Source organism: Marmota monax, unplaced genomic scaffold (assembly GCF_021218885.2).
Source record: "Marmota monax isolate L192 unplaced genomic scaffold, Marmota_monax_Labrador192_F-V1.1 WCK01_AAM20220418_F8-fsc00026, whole genome shotgun sequence".
NCBI classification, from domain to species: domain Eukaryota; kingdom Metazoa; phylum Chordata; class Mammalia; order Rodentia; family Sciuridae; genus Marmota; species Marmota monax.
This window is the reverse complement of record NW_026693108.1, coordinates 8495428-8515734: the sequence shown is the minus strand read 5'-3', so window position 1 is coordinate 8515734 and position 20307 is coordinate 8495428. Positions and strand designations below refer to the sequence as shown.

General features: G+C 42.0%; 1 protein-coding gene across 1 annotated transcript; it reads right to left on the bottom strand.

Annotated features, from left to right (window-relative positions):
• Positions 1-1886: 1886 nt before the first annotated feature.
• On the bottom strand, positions 1887-18060 carry Slc10a2 (solute carrier family 10 member 2). The gene is made up of 6 exons (XM_046454997.2): positions 17675-18060; positions 12140-12258; positions 7341-7429; positions 6065-6240; positions 4614-4771; positions 1887-2018 (listed from the first exon to the last, which is right to left on the bottom strand). Exons 1-6 carry the CDS (start codon positions 18049-18051, stop codon positions 1891-1893), a joined length of 1047 nt encoding a protein of 348 aa, XP_046310953.1. The 5' UTR covers positions 18052-18060; the 3' UTR covers positions 1887-1890.
• Positions 18061-20307: the final 2247 nt, after the last annotated feature.

Genomic DNA, 20307 nt, shown 5'->3' with positions numbered 1-20307 from the left:
TTGTCTAATCATGGGAAAAAATGGAGACCTCATTTAATTGTAAATGTGAGTCTTGTATAAAAAGCTAGACATGCTCCAGTTTTGAAAGACAGAGGCCCTCATCCCTCTACTAGAATAGCTGAGTTCCTGTAATCCTTTGTTGGACCAGCAGGATCTGAATTCAGGTCATCCAAATGCAAAGAGTCCTTTAGAACCAAATCATTTGAAAGGAATTGATGAGGCAGCAAACATACCCACGTGGAGTATGGAACTAAACGTAAGACTGAGTTCAGACGATGCAGAATATGCATCACACCGCAGAAAGAAGAAAAGGAGATTGAATTAGGTCTCATACTAGAGAACTCAGAGCTTGACCAGTTGTTACCACTCAACAGCCACAAAACCCTGCTGCCATTTCTCAAGTCCTGTTGCTTCCTCTAATTGCACCTGTCAAGGAGCTCACCTGGCTATGTCCTTTCTACTTTTGGGCTCAGGGACATGTCCTCTTCTCAACACTGTTTAATACTCATTACTTGATCCTTCCCTGAAGGCATTCTTCTTTTAGCTACTTCCTGCTACACATCAGTTGGACTCTAGTTAAACATTTTAACTGGGTTTCTGTTATTTGTGCTTTTCCATGTATCTCCCATTCTCTCTCATTGTATTAATTCACCCACTAGAGTCCTGGTATTTCTCCCAGTGCTTAGACTGCACCTCCTGCTGCCTCCTGGTCATGATGCAGGTGTCATCTGGGTGCTTCCTATGAACTGAGTAGCTGTCATATGAGACAATCTGCAAATATACTACAGGGAAACCTCGAGGAAGTCCTTCTCTAGGGCTTGAAGAACTATTTGCTAAATTCAGTCCATTTGAAAGAATTTATTGTTTCCTTGAAGTATTTAGTGGTCATCAGCTGACCCCTGTGGGTGACCCAGAGGGTGTACAACACTCTGGATGAGTTAAGAACCTGATTCCAATTTAGTTATTGAATTCTATTTAGTGACAGTTTTCTCTCATTTCTGCTTTTATGTCACTGGAAAAATCTATTTTAAAAAAACCAGGAAGTCAGATATTTGCCTATATTATACTAAGAAAATATATAAATAAATAGGCTGCAAAGTTAAAAGTAAGATGATTAAAATGCTGGCAGAACACATTCATAAAAATCTTTATACAATCATAAATAGCAAATAAAACATTGATCACTTTACAACAATAACTCATTATATCTATTTTAATATACAAAAGTGCTCATCTAGGTTAGGAGATTCTGCCTTAAAATTCAGTTCAGGTGTTAGGAGGTTCTCAGTGTTACTGATGTCAGATTAGGTCTGCAGATATTTTGGTGAATAGTTCAAGGACAATATATTTAAAGTCTCTCTCTCTCTCTCTCTCTCTCTCTCTCTCACTCCCTCTTTGTGCAGTACACATGCAGACTTTTTCCCTGTCATTGTTCCCTATGCAATACATTATAACAACTATTTACATAACATTTACATTGTATAAAGTGTTATAAGTGATCTAGAGATGAGTTAAAGCATATGGGAGGTTATGTGCAAATATTATATCATTTATATAAAGGAGTTGAGCAACTGTAGATTTTGGTACTGAGGGTGTTTTGGAGCCAATTCTCCAAAACACCTGAGGGACAACTCTCTCTCTCTCTCTCTCTCTCTCTCTCTCTCTCTCTCTCTGTGTGTGTGTAAGTGGAACTATGTGCATATGAAACAATATTTGTCACAGTGAAGAACTTGACTACCAATCACTGTGTACCAAAACCATTATATAGGTTCTACTGAAACTTGAATGCTCACTTTAACTTTTTCCTGACAACTATCCCATCAAAACAAATAAATATAGTTGTAGTTTAAGGATGTTCTTTAGTATTTTTCGTAGCTGTTCACTTAGTCTCTACTTTTCATCTGGTTGAAATCCTCCATTTATGGCATGAGAGGATGACTCAGGCTCCGTTTTGGTATCATTTTGCTCTGAAAATGCTGCGTTGTTTTTCCCATAGTATTTCTTGTATGCAACATAAACTGGAAAACAATACACAAGAGGTTAAGTAAATTTCATGGTGATTAGCTACAAACTTACTTGGGACAGTGATTATCATGTATGACTCATAAAACAGTTTATGTTTTCTGCAGAATGGAGGCTGCTGAGAGCACACAGCCACTATCCCACTTCCCCAACCACCTATGACAAGAGGGACGGCCACTCTGGAGGAAGACCTATCATGAAACTTCAGGGATATCTGCTCGGGGCAACTACATGCCTTCTTCAGGATTCCAGTCCTGGGTGTGGTCCTCCACAATAATAAGAGCAAGAAGGATTCATTCATATCTATCAAATCCTAGTCCTCAATAAATACCCTGCAGGCTCTGGCATAGTGCCAGGACCCTGGTCTCATGATGCTCTAAAAAAGATTTGATCTAGAGTAATACTCCTGGTCTCTCTGTCACTTGCTCTGTCGTGGAGAAAAGCCACAGCAGAGTGGTGACCAACTTTGCTCTCTTTGGTGATACTGCTGGTCTCTGGTAGCGACCATTTCTCAGCTTGTCTTTGAGGTCAGCTTTGTCCTGCCAGGGGAGACCGGCAGGTCATGTGTGTGCATGTGTGCATTCATCTGCACATGCATGAAGCTGTGGAGAGGGGGCCATACTCACAAGCCCATTTGTCTGTAGGGTCAAGCCATATTTTCCAGGTAAGCTTTATTTGTAGTAGAAGTGCTATTTTGTTATCTAAATATCTGATCTTTTCCCTCTACCTCTCAACTGGTTCCAAAGTCAACAAGGGAACAGAAGGTATTATTTCTTGGACTCTTCAAATTCTAATACCTCACATAGAAAATGACTATAATAACATTATCTACTGCATCGGGCAATGTGAACATTCAACAAGATAAAATCAAGCACTTGGCCTTACCCATAGAGAATAGTAGTGATCAGCAAACAGGGATAGTCATTATGAGATGCAGCTGAGATGCACAATGTCTGGTCTCAAAGATCCTAGTAAATCCAGACTAACATTGCCTTTGGATTTGTCCATGAACTTCTAGTAAATTATTAGTTTTTTTTGTTTTGTTTTTTGTTTTTTGTTTGTGGTTCTGGGGATTGAACCCAGGGCTTTGTGCATGTGAGGCCAGCACTCTACTAACTGAGCTATATCCCCAGCCCCAACTTATGGTTTTGAAGCCAGTGCACCCTCCTATTGCATTTAATGTAGCTTGTGCCCAGTTTGAAGATCCAACACTTATTATAAGCTACTTTGAGCTGGGACTTCCTCCATTTATGTCAATGGTTTTATTTAACCAAACTGCATCTTATTTCTTTCTTTCCTTCCATCCTTCTTTCCTTCCTTCCTTCCTTCCTCTTCTTGTTTCAGTAAATATTTATACTGTAATATATCAAATATGTTTTTGTCATTGTACAGACTTCAGAAAGATGTCTTCCTTATTACGATGCTTAAGGGTAAAACCAGGAAGGTACCAGACCAATGCCAGAGCTCTCTTCCCTCGCTCTTTCAGTCCATATGACTTAATCTCTCTTGGACTCTTCATTCAACTAGTGCCTTTGGTTTTATTATGGACCAGCCCACGTTCCCTGCCTCGTCTAGTGGACATCACTAATTATTTGGCAAATCTCACAGTGTGCCAAACTGGGTAGACCTTCATGCAAGGAAACAAGATTATTCTACAAGAAAACAAGTCATTAGAGCATGGACCTGCATCCCCTGAATCAGAGTTAAATCAGGGCAAGGTTTTCAGTGATCTCGAAAGTCCTATTCTAGAAGGAAGCCCCTGCTGGCAGGATGACAGCAAGACCGGAGTGCAGAGGAGGCTGGAACTAGGTTGTAGCTACACAGGAAAACCAAACGAATGTCTCCAGACATTTCCTAGCTTCATATTCACATTATTTTTGTCATGCACCTAGTATTTCCCATTAAATATCATGAAGCTTTAAAAGGTAGCTGAGATTATATATATATATGAAAAGAACTTAAAAATAGAGGTTAAATATCATTAGTCCTTGGAAAGTAAAATCTAGGGAAAAGTTTCAACTGGGTGATGGCCAGTGGTTGAGGATGGAAATGTATTTTATAGGGGAGTAAAATTAAGAGTCAGGCTGACTACTAACTACCCAGATACTTAAAGAACACTTTTGCTTAACCTTCTTCAATTACATGGGCATTTAGATTACACACAAGCCTGCCTTTTAACAGCCTGATTAATGCCCTTTGTAATATTTTCTGATGCATATCCTATATTTACAAAGCATATTAAGACAAAGACTGAAGGAAAATCACCAAGTCCTGGGTCCCTTGGAAGCATTTAGAAAGGCACACAGTAAAACAGTCCTAACAGGTTAACACTCTCCCTAATCACCAAAGAAAAGAAACTCATGGAGAGAATTGGTTTCCATTACTTTTGACTTAAAATTCTTCCTTAAATCCTTTGGGTAAAATTGCAGCCTTTGGGAAGTCTTGATGATATTATCAGTGGGCTGTCCCTCTCATTTACTTGTACAATTCATTGCCAGGAACAGGGAATTTTTAAAAATGGACATTTTAGCAACTCTAGGGTTTCTCAAGGAGGAATGTCAGAAAGAAATTTGATTGGTGCTGTTGCTTACATGCTAATAATATTGCCGCAAAAAGGAGCTGGAAAACGCTGTAGATGAGCGGGAACGTGAACACGAGATTGAGCTCCTCAGGGGTGAAGGAGAGCTGTACGATGGTGGAGCACAGCTGAGTGTTCTGCATCCCTGTTTCCAAAGCAACCGTGCGGCACCTGGGGGAGGGGAGATGTGGGGAGAACATGCGCTTTAGTTCTTGCTCTGTTCTGTTGTTGTATGACCTTAAAAGCAGACATAGCAACGAGTACATAGACTGTGTATGTGTTTTGTCTCTACTTTGAGTGCACATAGTTCATGTATAAATTTTCATATAGAACTATACATGAGTAAATACACCAGTATCATATGTCATAAAATACAGCGATCTATTGTCTGTGATATAAATAAACATACACGTATGTCATATAGCATGTGTGAAGAACAGGCTCATTTAGAATAGTGTTCCATAAATGGCAATTATGTCCCTGGTAAAGGCACAGAGCACAGAGGAGGGTTCAGAAAATATTCAAGATACAATATTGGCTATAGTTGTTTATTGCTAAATTTGTGTGGGAGTGGGGGACCCAGGAGTATTACAAGGCCAAATGCATGATTTTTGTTAAAGTCATTCTTCTTGGAGGATAAGAATGCATAATCATGAAGAACCTGACCTGCACTTAGGGAATGGTCCAGAAGAATTTGAGCAAAAATAAATGAAATAAAAAACCTTGTATTATCTGTTTTGGTTGAAAGATACGAGGAAAGCCAACCTAATACAGAACTGTAGGATGATTTTGGTAGCCTCTTTAGTCAATTGTGGATAGTTTTTGCTATTATACCAAAACATGGCATGTGGCAGGGTAAGCTCCAGTGTAGAACTGGAAAACATCAATAAACTTGTTGTGTTGGAACTTTAAAAAAAAAAAAAAAGCAAAGGCAGTTCTTTTTGGGGACTTGAATAATTTAGGTATGAATGAGTCTATTGAGAGCAACATAGAAATGGGTGAACGTGATTAAGTGTGAAGGAATTGGAACTTAATTGTATTTACTGCTGTTATGGGTTGACTATGTTCCCCCATCAAATTCATATGTTGAAGCACTAACCCTAGCATATCAGAATGTGACCTTATGTGCAAATAAGGTCAGTGCAGATCTAATTAGTTATGATGAGGTCATTAGGGTCGCCCTAATCAGCTGTGCACAGAGGGAAGATGATGGGATCGGAGAAGATGGGTGTGTACCAGCCAAGGACAGAAGTCTCTCCTTTCCTTGTAGCCCTCAGAAAACAAATGAACCCATAAGGCCATCATTCTCACTTCCAGTCTCCAAAAACACTGGACAATGAATTTCTGTTGCTTAAACTGCTCAGTGTATGATACTTGGTGCTGGCGGTCCTTAGCAAATGATAGCCACAGCAATTACAGATGAAAATTTCCAACCCCAAACTCCCAAACACCAAAACACCACACCTGTACCAGGGCTGACCAGCTATTCTAGCCATAAAAAATCCCAGGCTGTAGCCAGCTATAGGAAATATGGTCCCTATGATCCACAGCTTAGGTTCGATGATCCAGGCACTCTGGTACAGTATCCCTCCAACCACAGCTAGGACCACGATGAGGATGGCACCCGCGATGGACCCGATCTGGAAGAGAGGCACAGGGAACCCAGCAGTCATGTCAGAGTGTGCGCAGATGTGGTGTCAGGACGTTGGTCAAGAAGACGCCTTCCCTTGGGGCAAGTGGTAATGGAACTAGAAGGCCCGTAGGCCCAGACTAGGGTGTGTACCATGTTCTAATCTTTAAGAAAAGAGCAGGACATACAGTATGCATGCTCAAATAGCCTGAAGAAGGTTTTCTGGCCTGCAAATTATCTGCCTGAGTAGAAGAGAATCCACTACAGTAAGAGCCTGGAGAACCTGGCTTGGAGATTCAGTTCCTCCCAGTTTGTCTCCTTGGGTGAATCATCAACCTTTCTGAATCTTTATTTCTTCGTCTGTAATTGGGGATAAAAACTTGCTCCAGCCACCTTTTATGATGGTTATGGTAATAAAAAATGGATATAAAACTCTATAATTTAAAAAATGCATTAATAAACATAAGCCACGATTGCTATTGTTTTCTCTTTTTGACATTTAAACATATTTGGAAATTTAAACTTTTTTTTTTCTGTAGAGATGCAAGGAATTCCAACTAGCTTACTTTGTCCTCTGAGCAGCAGAATCTATCTATAGCCTCTACAGCTGTATTCATATAATCTAAGTATAATATAGCTGGTGAAGGGGAATGAATGATCAATACATGTAGTGATTTTATATATATATACATACATATATATATATATATATATATATATTTATATATACACGTATACATATGAACACCTACAAATTGACAGGGACTGAGATGGTCATACGGTTACAGACATAAGAAAGGTATGTTCTATTTTCTATGATAGCTGTTGAGGTATGTTTATAACAAAACTCCCATGACAGAGACAACAGCAATGCACTGTGGTGTAAAGTAGTGTCAAACCAAGAGGTGATATTTGAACTGGTGTCTCAAAGAATGGATAGAAATTCACCCTGTGGATGGGAACAAGAAGGACGTTCTGGGAGAGGAGACTGTATGACTAGTAACTTCAGGCCCCAGAGGAGAATAAAACGATTCAGCAGATGGACCCACCCCACCATTCTAGGTCTCCTGAGGAGCACCTACCTGTGCAGGCTGTAGCATAGGTACTTACTTTAAGTATGACCTTCGCTATTGCAGGCCATTTGTGATTAACAAACATTCCAAAGGAAACAGGAATCACAAGAGCCACCAAAGAAATCCCTGCAGATGGCAGAAGAGCAGTTGGATCAACAGAACACATAGCACAGAAAGTAATCAGCCTGAAAAAGATGCCGGTCGTGTTTCTTGGACTTACAAAATGGAATGCAGAATCAACGTGCACGTGCGCGTGCACACACACAAACTTTCACCCACTCCGGTAGCTAATTTAATATCACTGGTTGACAATTAATAATATTATAATATTGGTTATATAAACCCCGGGTTGATTTTTCAGAGTTCCTTATATAGCCAATATCCTTTTGTTTAAATTTGTCAGAATTGAGTCTTTAGTCTATTCAAAACTTTATATTCCAGGAAAACTATCTGGCCAAAGGTTTTTTATTTATTTATTTATTTATTTATTTATTTATTTTTTTTTGTGTGTGTGTGTATGTAAATATGTTCTTGTGCTGTACATAGATGGCATTAACTTCTCTGTGTTACTTCATGGTTGTAGAAATAAGAGAAATACTTTAAAATAAGAGACATAGAAGAAAATATTCAAAATTTGCTCAAGATCTTCAGGCATTCTAGTGGCTAATGACTTCTGGAAAACCGACTTCAGTTTTCGCATCCACACCACAGTGAGAAAACATATTGGAAGAACATGCTTTAAATTTTCCACGAGATAATGTATTTGGCGAACTCTCTGTAATTATAGTTCTTTGCAGCAACATGCTAACCCAGCCAGGTGAAAGAATTACACTTGAATCTCTCCATGTTAAATTTACTGCTTATCTTGTGACTTTTGGTTTGTTTCTCCATATTATTTAACATTCATTTGTCGAAAAGCTGCCTTTATACAACATAGTACCAACAGCTGCTAATTCCTCATGGGCTGTTTCCTTTTCAAGCAATATGAGAAAGTGGAATCAAATAATGAAATTTTAAGAGTAGATGTTGTCTAGTGTTGGGATAAATTGACCTAGGACTGGAAAACAGGTCCTAGATTCCAGCACTATAATATTAACTTAAAATGAATATAATAATGATGAAAATGCAATTTCTTCTCAGCCTTGTAGCACTCCTGAATATATAAGGGTCAACAATTACATCTGCCCAGAAAATACTCAGCAAAATTAAATGATTCGTGAAACCAAGAGCTGGGAAGAAGAATGGGTAGGAGGAAGTAAGGAGAAAGGTGGAACTAGGGATATGGGCACGAGTACTGAGGTGAGGCCCCCAGGAGAATCCCCTTTGGGTGTCCCCACATCCTATGCTTTAGGGGGAGGAAGGGGAGGAGATTTCCTGTCTCTCTAGACCACTTCCTAAATTTTGTGAAGTTTATAGGCCTTAAATTAAAATTATCTTGGTACAGCTTGTTCGTTGGAAAGTATTTCAGGTTAGGTTTTGGTGTTACGGTTTTAACAGGCGGGATCTACTTGGCCTCTCTTTCTTAGAGTCCTGATCTCTGTGGGGCAGCCCAAGGCCAGAGAAACAGGCCAGCAGGACGACTGGCCAGGATTCGTGACAGAATGCTCTGGCTCTCCTGACCAGATGTGGCAGGCTAAGTTTTCCAGGGATTTGAAGTTGCCCCTTCTTCATACCCACAGGTGTGGCTCTGCTGAAGAGAAGGGAAGTTGCAGGTCTTTACTGCCCCAGTGGGCCCTGGGCTGGTGCTCTTCTCTCCCAGGACCAGTTCCTCCGACCCCAGTTGTTCTCTATGTCTATGTAGGTGAAGGAGCATCTGCCTGCAGCTGTACCATTGAAACCACCCGTGGGCTCTCCAGTGGCATTTACTCAGTAGGTTTAGGAGGCAAGAAAAGAAAGTGAGAATAAAACAGAGGTGAACAGATTCATGGGGAGGCATTGGGAGCCAGATGGACTTGGCACTGAACCTTTCACTATTCACAAACAGGAAACTACCTAAGTCACCTGGGCCCTCTGTGCGTGGGTTTCCCCTGCGTGGAGTGGGTAGTGTCTGCTCGCAGTGCTGGGAGAATTAGCTGATGACATGGAGATGGTTCTGAGACTCAGAGACCTGGGGACTACAGCTTGTCTGGGGTTTTCTTAATGTCCAGCTGTGCAGAGGCTCCTCCCTTCCAGATGCCATCACCCCAGGGGGTCCAGCAGGTTTTCCTGAATCTGGAGTCTGCAGGAGCACCTTTGTCCCAGACAAAATGCCCACTCACAGGGCAGGGTAGGGGGCAGGCCACGGGGCTCTTTCCAGCTCTCAGCAATCTTGGGCAAATTAAACAATTGCCCTGAGACTCAACAGCCTCATTTATAAAGTGATGATAACATCTCTTGAGAGACTATCAGCTCATTTTTTTTTCTTCATTAAAAAACTAGAAAAACCAACAGCAAAAAGAGTAGGTTGGAGAATAGGCCTGAGCAAACCCTGTGAATAAACAGAGCTGATATCTTTGTATTTCAAACTCTTCTTTGTTCTTCTTTTCTCTTTTTCTTCTTTAACTTCTTTCATGATGACCTTTTCCACCACTGAGGTGCTGGTGTATTTCTTATTTTCTCCTCCTTTCAAAGTCTATTCCCATTAAAGGGGAGTATAAACCATTTACATGGTAGTTAGAATTACTCAATATTCCCATAGGTATTTTCCAGAAAAAAAAAACTGAATATCAAGAGGAGAATATTTACAGTTTAAATTCTTTCCTTAAGCAAGGAATAACATGTAATCAAAATTCCTCAGTCAGCAAGCAGGTTCTTTGAGATGCAGATAATGCTTGCCTTTCAAACTGCTTTCTTTAACTCTAGGAATAGTCTGTCCACTGAGGAGCAGTCCTGGGTTAAGCAGCAAGAGCCGAGGGGGCTGGACAGGAGGACACTCTAAAGCCTGGTTTGGGGAGATTATGTCTGATATGATGGAGTTTCTCATGGGTCAGCAGGAGGACCCTGTACAGAGAAAACCCATACTGAATAGGCTGTGTCAAAGAGGACTGCTTTTCTAAATCCAATACTTATGGTCAAAGTTGGGGAGAGAAAAGAGACTGCAGGAAAATATTACAGTATAGATCCTCCCAGTTGGTGCTCACAAGTTTGTTCCAACTCTGTTGTATACACCTTGAATCACACTCGATCACAGAAACAGCATGTCTTAGCTGGAAGGGAGTTTTAGTTCAGTTCCCATCCCAACAGGAGTCTCTCTTACAGTCACCCCAGTGAGTCACTGTTTCCTGCTCCCCTTTATGGGAGACCCACGGCTTTGGAGGCAGCTCATCAGAAAGACCAGTGTTTCCCAGGGTGGCTGAAGAGAAGGCTTTTGAGCGTGCAGTGTGCCTGGAGGCTGGTACTTGCTCTTTTCCGTCACATCTCTACTACATAGTTTTAGGGAAGGCCTGCTTTCAACAAGCCAGAAGCTCTCTTGTCCTTCCCTCGACCTTGTCCCTGTGTTATGCCAACCCCTTCACCTCCCACCATCCTCTGTTCTCCCCCAAATAGAGGAGAATCTCCTTCGAGAGAGAGGAACATCTAAAAGTTGAAAGGAGATGGTCATAACTAGAATGTTTGACTTCCAGGCAGGAAACGCAGGTTGTGCCCTTACATTCACTGTGTATCGCGATGTGGTGCACAGCTGAGAGCTGCTCACGGTAGGCTTCCTCTCAGAGTGTCCCACTCCTGAGTACTCGCTAGGTGCTCCATTTTTAAGTCATCATGCTGGTGGGACTGCAAACTGGTGCAACCACGACGGAAAGCCGTTTGGAGATTCCTCAAAAAATTTGGAATGGAACCACCATTTGACTCAGCTATCCCACTCCCTGTTTTGTATCCAAAGGACTTAAAATCAGCATATGAAAGTGATGTAGCCACATCAATGCTGGTAGCAGCTCAACACCCAATAGCTAAACTATGGAAGCAACCTAGGTGCCCTTCAACAGATGAATGGATAAAGAAAATGTGAAGTATATTTACATATATAATGGAATATTAGTCAGCTTTAAAGAAAAATGAAATTATGGCATTATGGCCGGTAAATGGATGGAGCTGGAGAATATCATGCTAAGGGAAATAAGCCAATCTCATAAATCCAAAGGCATCCCTGGTATGTGGATGCTAGTTCACAATAAGGGGGTGGGGAGGATAGGGAAGACTAGAGTTACTTTAGATTAGGTAGAGGGCAGTGAAGGGAGGGGAAGCGGTATGGGGGTAGGAGGGATAGTGGAATGAAACAGATGTTATTACCTTATGTACATACATGACTGATGTGATTCTACAACATGTACAATCAGAAAAATAAGAAAAATATTCTCCATTTATGTGTGATATTTCAAAGTGCATAAATATATTCTACTATCACGTATAACTAATTAGAACAAATAAGCATTTTTTTTAAATAAAAAAAAAAAGAAATCATCATGTGGATGTTTTTTTGATCTGGTGTGATCTCCCACGACTATGAACTACTCACTCTCCAGCTTAAGGAAAAGACGGAGGCTTCCACGGGCCAGCAGCTGAAGCCTCCAGTAGACTGCTGGATGGGGTAAGGGGGCCCCCTATTCTGGCTTCTTCTTTGGTTATTTGAATTGACAAAAACTCAGATTCTCACATTGGCTCCAGCCTTGGAATTTGCACCCTGCCAATTCTCACCCAAATGTTGGGGTGACTTTATAAGGAAAGTTTAACTGGGCCCAAACTACTATTACTCCAAGAGGAAAATACTGGATGAGCTGGAGCCTGTCTGAGATCCTAGTCAGGAATAAACTGGCGTTTTGAGGTTGATATCGGACCTAATCTTGCAGAGGAGTGACTTACCTATGTTGTCATAGGGAATGACGATGGTCCCAGTGTCGACCCACATTTTGGTATAGATAAAGAGGCACAGAGGCATCATTCCCAGGGCGAGCAGTGTGGAACACGTGGTCATGCTGACGCTGTAAGGAAATGAACATGTTCACAGGTCCACTGGGTTTTCTAGGGGCAGGCGGTTTCATTTTTGATTCATGACATGAAAGTTCTGCAAGAAACTGTCTCAGCCGGTGACATCATCCGGTACAATTGGCACAGCACACATGTGCCCAGGTTTCTGCAGAGCCTGGCCTTGGGCACCACCACTCATATCTGGTGTCTCTCCACTCCACCTTCCACTCTCCTTCCCTCCCTATTTATGCTCAAGAAGCACAGGAGTTATTCAAAGATGGCCTAAACTAATGATTGAATAAAGTACAAGGAGCCTGGGTGTGTCACTTTTGAAACTCCAATGAGACAACAGCAAATGCATTCATACTAGTCTGGACTACAGGACCATAGGGGGCTTTTTGCATCTCTGTGCTGGTATGAGCTGGGCCCTCCTGGACCTTGGAGGAGAACACCTGAGTGAAGGGGAGAAGGCCTCATTGCCTCTTGATCAAACACTCAAATTATTGCCCAAATGGCCATGCTGGGGAAGAGAAAACTGACAGTTAAAACAACTACAACAAAAAAATGTGCCTGCAGGCGAAATAGGCCTGGATTCTGAGGACCACGTCATTGCCAATTTACCAAATGTGTGTTCAGAAGAATTGGGGCCTGGAGTTATTCCTTTTTAAGCAAGTCTATTTTTGTAAGGGGGACCGGCTGACTAATTGGATTTTGGCTTTTGACATGCATGGAGGAATCGATATCAAATGGTACTATTTTCAGCACTGTGACAGTGGATGGAAGAGAAATTTTTGGGTAGTGGTTCTTCCTGGTTCCCTTCAAAAGTGCCCAGTGCACATTGTCTGCCCCAGGGCAGAACCACTTACTGTCGGGGCTTTTAGGGGGGTGCTCGATGTCTGGGTGGGAAGAAAGTGGAGCTGTGATACACCCCTTTGAGACTGAAAACCACACGGTGGTTTTTTTCCTTCCCCATTTCCTGGTCACCTGTATTTTCTCTGTCCCAGCTTCCTCATTCTGAGGATGCATGTTTCCTGGCCCAGAGGCGCACCAAGGAGAACAGAATTCTCCCTCTGGCCAGCATAGCATAGCCACATATGTGTGTTTCCTGGCTTTTGTTTCTATAAACTGTAATGTTTTTGTAGAAAGGGGGAAGACCGATTAGCTGTCTTCCCATTTTTGACCAAACTGTGATTCAATCCATTTTCCCTTTCTGTATTGTATTCTCTTATTTTTGGTGTGGGTGGGAGGCTGAATCCAGTTAGTTAGGACCCAACAGCCTCTAGGCCCTGGTAGCAGTGCCATTCACGGAGTGACTTTGGACAGTTGACTTGACTTCTCTTTGCCAGATTCCTTATCTCAAATGCAGATTGTGAGCACTATTACCAACGGTGTCCAGTTCTTAGGACAATGCAAGGCACTCATTGAGAGCCAGTTAGGGTTATCATTTTTAAGTTCATATATTTTGTGTTCCACTACACATAGAATCAGGAAGCTGAGAGCAATTCCTCTGAAAGATATTCCTGGACAGCTGGGGCATTTAGTCCAGGCTTGGCAAGTACTTGACCGCTGAGCCACATCCCAGCCCATGAGAGCAATTTTTTAAATTATTTCTTTTCTTTATTTTTATTGGTACACTGTAATAATACATAATAGTGGGATTTGTTGTTATATATTCATACATGCACACAATATAACAATATAATTTGATCAGCATCATTCAAGAGCTATTTCTTAAAGACTGTGAGGGGGAACAAGACAGGAATTGGAGAAGAAATGGTTTGAATTTAGTGAGCAGTTTTCACAATATGATGTTACAGAGGCATAAGAGAATAGATGGCTGGAAGTTGATCTCTCTAACTAATAAGAAGAACAAAGTCAAGCCCCTCAAAATGACAATGAAACAATTCACAGAGAATTTTAATGCACAAGGTTGGGGAATAAATTAGCGAAAGAAAATTCTTTTTTCATGAGCAATTTGAAGTTCTATAAAGACCATGAGTGTCAAAAATAGAAATACTATCATGAATTTATATTGGAATGAGAGACGATGTTAATGTATAGGAAAATAAAACATCTTTTGACTTTAATTCCTGGCCTTAGTACTATTAACTGAACTTTTATGTGTGTGGGCAAAAAAGAAGTCAAAATGTGAGAATTCAGGGAATAATGAGGAACTCAGCAAAATCACTGGCAAGGAATGCAAAAGATTCTCCTCATATTAGAATCCGAACACCAAGTGGGAGGACCAGGAGAAGAGAACATAGGTGTTGGTAGGAGCTGGAGACACTCCAGAAGATCTCTGCCAAATGCAGGAAAGAAGAGTGCATTTTGAGTACTTAGCACTGTTCATGGAACATAATAGTGTCTAATACATATTATCTAGTGAAATAAAAACAATGCCACATGAGAAAAGCAAAGCTTGGTTGCTTTGAGGGAACATAAAGGAAAGAATCAAATGGTGTAGGGTGAGTTCTCCCAGAGTGGAGAGGACATGGGTCTCTCTGCAGCTGGAGCAGAGGGTCTCCTTTGAATTGTGGTAGGCCAGAGGGTGGGGGAACTTGAGTTGGAAGAGGAAAAGCAGAACAGCATTTGGCCAAAGACAAAAGTCGTGATAGGCAAAGCTATGAAATAAGAGATCTAGAAAATAAGGAGTGTAGCGAGTAGGTGTCTCTGAAGGGCCTGGGGGAGACTGAGGAGAGGATGCAGAAGTCAAAGAAAGGAAAGTCAGGACAAGTCCTGGCCTGGTGTGGCTAAGGCCATTGTGAAAGTTGGAGAGACGGGTGTTTACCTATATCTTATGGCAGAGCAAACACTAAGGAGGTAGCACATCTTTGTGTCCCTCATCTGTGGGTTTTGGCCACCAGCAGATCACTTGCAAGGTCACCTTCATTGCTCCCTGACACATTTTGAGCACATGATGCTGCAGTGTAGCTATAACTTAGGCAGAAATTATCTGTGCACCAAACATTCACAAATGACAGCTTTCCAGGCCAGGCATAATCAGACAAGAGGCTGAAATGTCCCTTGCTGTGCTTCAGTGAGCACAGATAACTGTCTATGTATGTGTGTGTGTGTCTGTCTGTCTGCGTGGCTACCTGTCTATCAGTCGTCTTTTTAGTCGCTACAGATGGTAAAATGCAATGGTTCCCATCTCAGAAGAGATGATAGGAGGGGGAAACATCCTGGTTTTATATCCTAGGAACCACATCTGGGTGGAATTGTTTCGTTAGCACTGTGTGGTGTTCGCTCATTGGCGAAGGTACCTGTAGTGTGACAGTCACGTCTTGGCTGTCATCACTAGAGTGCAGGTGGAAATGGGAGGGAAAGTTCTAAGAGCACCAAACTGGAGATACAAATGTGGGAAGGACTGTTTAAGTACATTATCACGAGGCTTAATGGTTATCTAATGCTCACTCCAGAGGAATAAAACGTTTGGAAGGCTCTTCCCCAACAGTTGAAGTTTTACTTTCTGAATTTGCTTTAAAGAAATATTTGATTTTTCCCTAATGTATGCAATTCATGATGCCGTCTTCTACCTAGTAGCAGAGTTACCATCTTCTCAGTGATGAGAGTCCTCTGTGCTACACCCTATTTATTACTAGCTGTTCTAAAATGTTGAGGTGGCTGCTGGACGGGTGGACTCATCCTGGACAGATGAAGGTGTTATGGGCACTTTGTAACACAAGGGGAATCCATGAAGTGCACAGTTTATGTAATTAAAATTGAAATGTTCAGTGCCATTTACTCCATTCTAGGGCCCATATCAAGCTGAAGAAGGAATCCTATCCATGGATCCATTTGGAGGTCTTCTACAAGATTTCATATTAATTGATTAATCTTTTTTTTGAAAAAAAGTAATATACCGGGATTGTGAAATGAAGTAGACAGGATTACTCAATCACCTCCTGTTCATGAGAATTAACATTTCTTTTAAAAGCAGACCAGTGGCATTGGGAGGTTTTAGATTTGGTTTACATTTAGCTTGCAGAAAAGAGCAGGTTTCAACAGCCCAAACCTCCTGCATGACTTATTTTCCTGTTTTAGGATATCTTTGCATGTGTGGCGTTGCACCGAGGTGCAAACTGTCTTGTTGAGAGGCAAGACCCTATTGCTCAAAAGTTACAACTATGTCAGAGATACTGAGTGGAGGTCAAAGCCCCTGCTCACTCCCTTCAGTGGAGTAGGCGCTAGTTTTTAGAATTCTCATCTCTGTGTGTCTAGGTCAAACCTGATCTAAGTCTAAAAAGACCCATTGCTTCATTTTGTTTCCAGATGAACAAAGCCTGAGCAGCACTTGCCAACCTGTGCTCTTCCACAGGGCTTCCCTTAAAATAAAATAATTAAATTAAAAAAAATCTACGGCAAGGTAGATACTGCATTTCCTTATATGAAAGAGTCACGTAGGGGATGTAGATTGTAAGCCTTTTCTGAAGCTTCGGAGCCGAGATGTGATAGCAAGTTCCCAATTGCTCAGTGGGCACTCCATCCATTCAGTGTTCCATTTCCTCACTGGGAGCTTCTCTCCTCTGCGTGTAGTAGTTGGGGATTATCAGAGCTGACTGCCTGTGGTATAGTATTTAATAAGCACACGCTGCATTAACACCTGGATGGTTTTCAGAAATGCATATCTTTCACAGGAAATGAGGAATGTGAGGTAAGGAAAAAGACATTTATCTATTCAACTTCCCACATTAAAATTCTTGGTCTAGTCCCATTAATGCTTCTTCTTACTTCTATTAGGCTTTCCCCCACTTGGTGCTAGTTCAGACTGGCACATGATGAATTGGACAAACATTATGATTTAGATTACTCTGTGGGAAGCAGAGAAACCATTTTCTGTTTATTGTATAGTAAGCTAAGCATAATTTTTAAAAAGACTTTGGTAGGGTTATTTTTGATTATTTGTGTGTGTGTGTGTGTGTGTGTGTATTCAGTGACAGTTGAAGTAAAGCAAATTTATAGATTCTTCTTTAGGTTTAATACCAAGAATCTGCCCAAAGAGCTGGTGGCTTGGTGGAGCTGACCATCATCTTACCCTAGATCCTAAAATTAAAGAACAGTTTGATTTCATATCTGTACTCAGAGTTCCTTGCCACCACAAAGAAAGTGGCTTTGTCTTTTTCTGATACCAACAGGACAAACTTTCTCAGCTATGGCTTATGGCTTGGGAAAGAGCTTTCTTTTGAGAAACTTTGAATCTTTTTCCAGAGATAATCAGCAATTATGCAACTCCCTGTTAACTGAATTTGATTTAAAAGCACAATCAGATGGAAGTCCCAAATTCTAACAGCCAAGCAGCTGCAGCAGAAGAAATTTACCTGCTCATGTTGAATTCCTTAGTGTGACCTTATAATGGCATTCAGAAGGCCATAGACTTTGAAAAAAGTTAGCCCAGTAAGATTGGAGAAGTTGGAATTGGAGATGTCTTACCTTAGGTCCATGTCACCGTCAACCCAGTAGGCGAGGATATTGGAGGCAGTTCCTCCAGGGCAGCAGCCCATGATGAGCACCACCACGGCCTGCACAGGCAGGATGCCAAAGGCCAACGACAGGAGGAATCCCGTGAGGGGCATAATTCCAAACTGACAGAGGAAGCCAATAAAGATGCCCCATGGCCGCTTCAAGTGGCCCAAGAATTTCCTGACTTCCACATTGCATCCCATGGAGAACATCACCATGGCCAAGAGCACCGTCAGCACGGTGCTCACGATCACACTGAGGATGGCATTGAAGTTGCTCTCAGGCACCACACAGGATGAACCTTCACAAACTGATGCGTTGGCTAAGCAGACCGTCCAATTATTCATCTTTGGGTTTGATGCTCCAATTGTCAGACCACAGAAGCACGGTCCCCTGGTCCTGTCTCTACTGTCAGCCAAGATGAAGCAATGCTCACTTCACATCAAACTTTTAAACCCTTTCTAAACATGTGGCCCTAAGTGTTTCTTTCAAAAGCCACCTTAGAGAAGCAATAAAAAACAATAAATGCTAGTATGTCAGTTTCGAGAGGTGGCATTACAACATAGCACAAATAATGAATCATAAAAGTCGAGCAAAATTACTGGCCCAGACAGAATGTTATAATTAATCATTTATTGGCATGATAATGAACTGTGCCACATAGAAATGACTGTGTTAATGTTTAATGTGTGGAAGGTTTGTTGAATAATTTCAGTTAAGTGACAATTAAAATCTCTGAATATTATAGAACATTGTAGGTGTAGGGGTTGAGGAGTAGGAAAGCATATTGTTCCCTCAGCTCCCTTTAACATAGGGTGGACTGGCTCAGAAAAGTCAAGCACCCTATGCCAAGTTATCTTTTAAATTAATTTCTAGACTGAACCCAAACCAGATTCCCAATTTTCTGCTTACTCCTATTGGAATGTAATTTGTATAAAGTATATGCAAGTTGGAGAAACTTCTAGGGCCTTGGTGCGAACCTATGGGAGAATCACTTTTGGGAAGACAGGGTGTTTTCTGGTGGGAAGGAGTCTGACTGGCAGAGCCACCCTCAATTACCTACACATGTAATTATGCATGTGTTGCCATAGTAACAAAGTGCTTTATAGACAGAGACAATACAATTATTTAGAGGGATGAACCTCAGAGGATTAGGTCAAAGTGACAGTATCTCTTTGTGCTTAAGAGTCAGGAATTGAAAGTAGATTTTTTTTTTTTTTTGTCAGGGAGGGATTCCCAGGGAGATTGATTGTCATAAATGTCAAATAGTCACCCTCATTACGGACAGAACACTGTACTTAGGTATATTAGGGAGATAAAGAGAAAAGGTAGAGGAGAGATTGTCCTGTTCTCTGATGTTTATAACCTAATTATTGAGTCAGGAAACAGCATAGGCACAAAATTGAATATTGAAATCATGATTCACAATTGGGAGGTCAAATTCTAATTTATCGTTCAATTCAATCATCTTCAGTCAAGCACAGTCAGCAGCCCCATTTTCCAGATGAGGAACTGAGGGCTGAGGAAATGAAATGCTTCATGCCAGGTTACCAGCTGCTAATTGGAACTACTGGAACTCAGCTTCCTGGCTCTGGGCAGGAAAGGGTTGGTTTGCTTGGTGGAGATTCGGAGCCAGGTCTAGGATGGGGTGTCTCAGTAGGCACAGGGGTCCCAGGGGCCTGTTAAGATGTAGCTTCTTGTTCTAGAAATCTGCAGGGGGTGGGTATGGGGCTTGTTTTCCAACAAGCTCATGGTTGATGGGGATCTGGGGACGGCATTGTGAGTGTCCAGGCCTTCAGAGCAGCAGGACAGCAGTGGGACCTGTGCACAACAGGTCTGTGGTCACTGAAGGGGCCACCATGAAGAGGGGTAAGCAGAGCCAAGTGTCCTAGCAGCTGGGAGCCTGTGGATGACGTGCCTTTAATTTGAGATGGAACTACTTGGAAAACCTGAGCCACTTCTTTGGAGGGTGGCAGCGATTTACACTCCCCGTTGACACAGCTCCTGTCACACTGGCACTGGTGGGCTGCCATTAGCTCTGCCAAGCCCCACCCCACCCACTTCCAGAATAAGGATCAGTTGGCTGCCCGCCAATTCCTGGGAGCGCCTCCTGTCTCTCCCATCAGCTAAATGATTAGCTAGGTAATTCCCAAAGAGGCCTCTCCTCCCACTTCTGGGTGTGGAATGACTTGGCCCTGCCCTGGTGGCCTCTCTAAGCATCTCCTGGGACTGACCTATGGTTCCTGTCCTTGCAGGTGCTGGCCCTCCAAGGACAAGGTGAGCTGAGTGCTCCTCCTGCTGTTGCACCTTGGCACCTGTTCGTGATAGCTCTCTTCTCCTCTGGGCTGGGTGAAGGAGACTGTGTGCGGTGTTCATGTTTCCTCTCTTCCTGCCTTGATTTCTGTTAACTTCAAACCCTGCTGAAAGTCAGAAAGTAGCCTGGGACCTAAAAGCAAGTAGCCTCTCTACTTCACTATGTCTTATCTGCAAGGAGAAATTTAAGGAAGCATTTAGATTTTGAAATTGCTCTGAAGTTGGAAAGGCCACAGTGCAAGACTGATACAGAGAGTCAAGTCAGACACCCGTCTCTTGAGGTCCGGGAT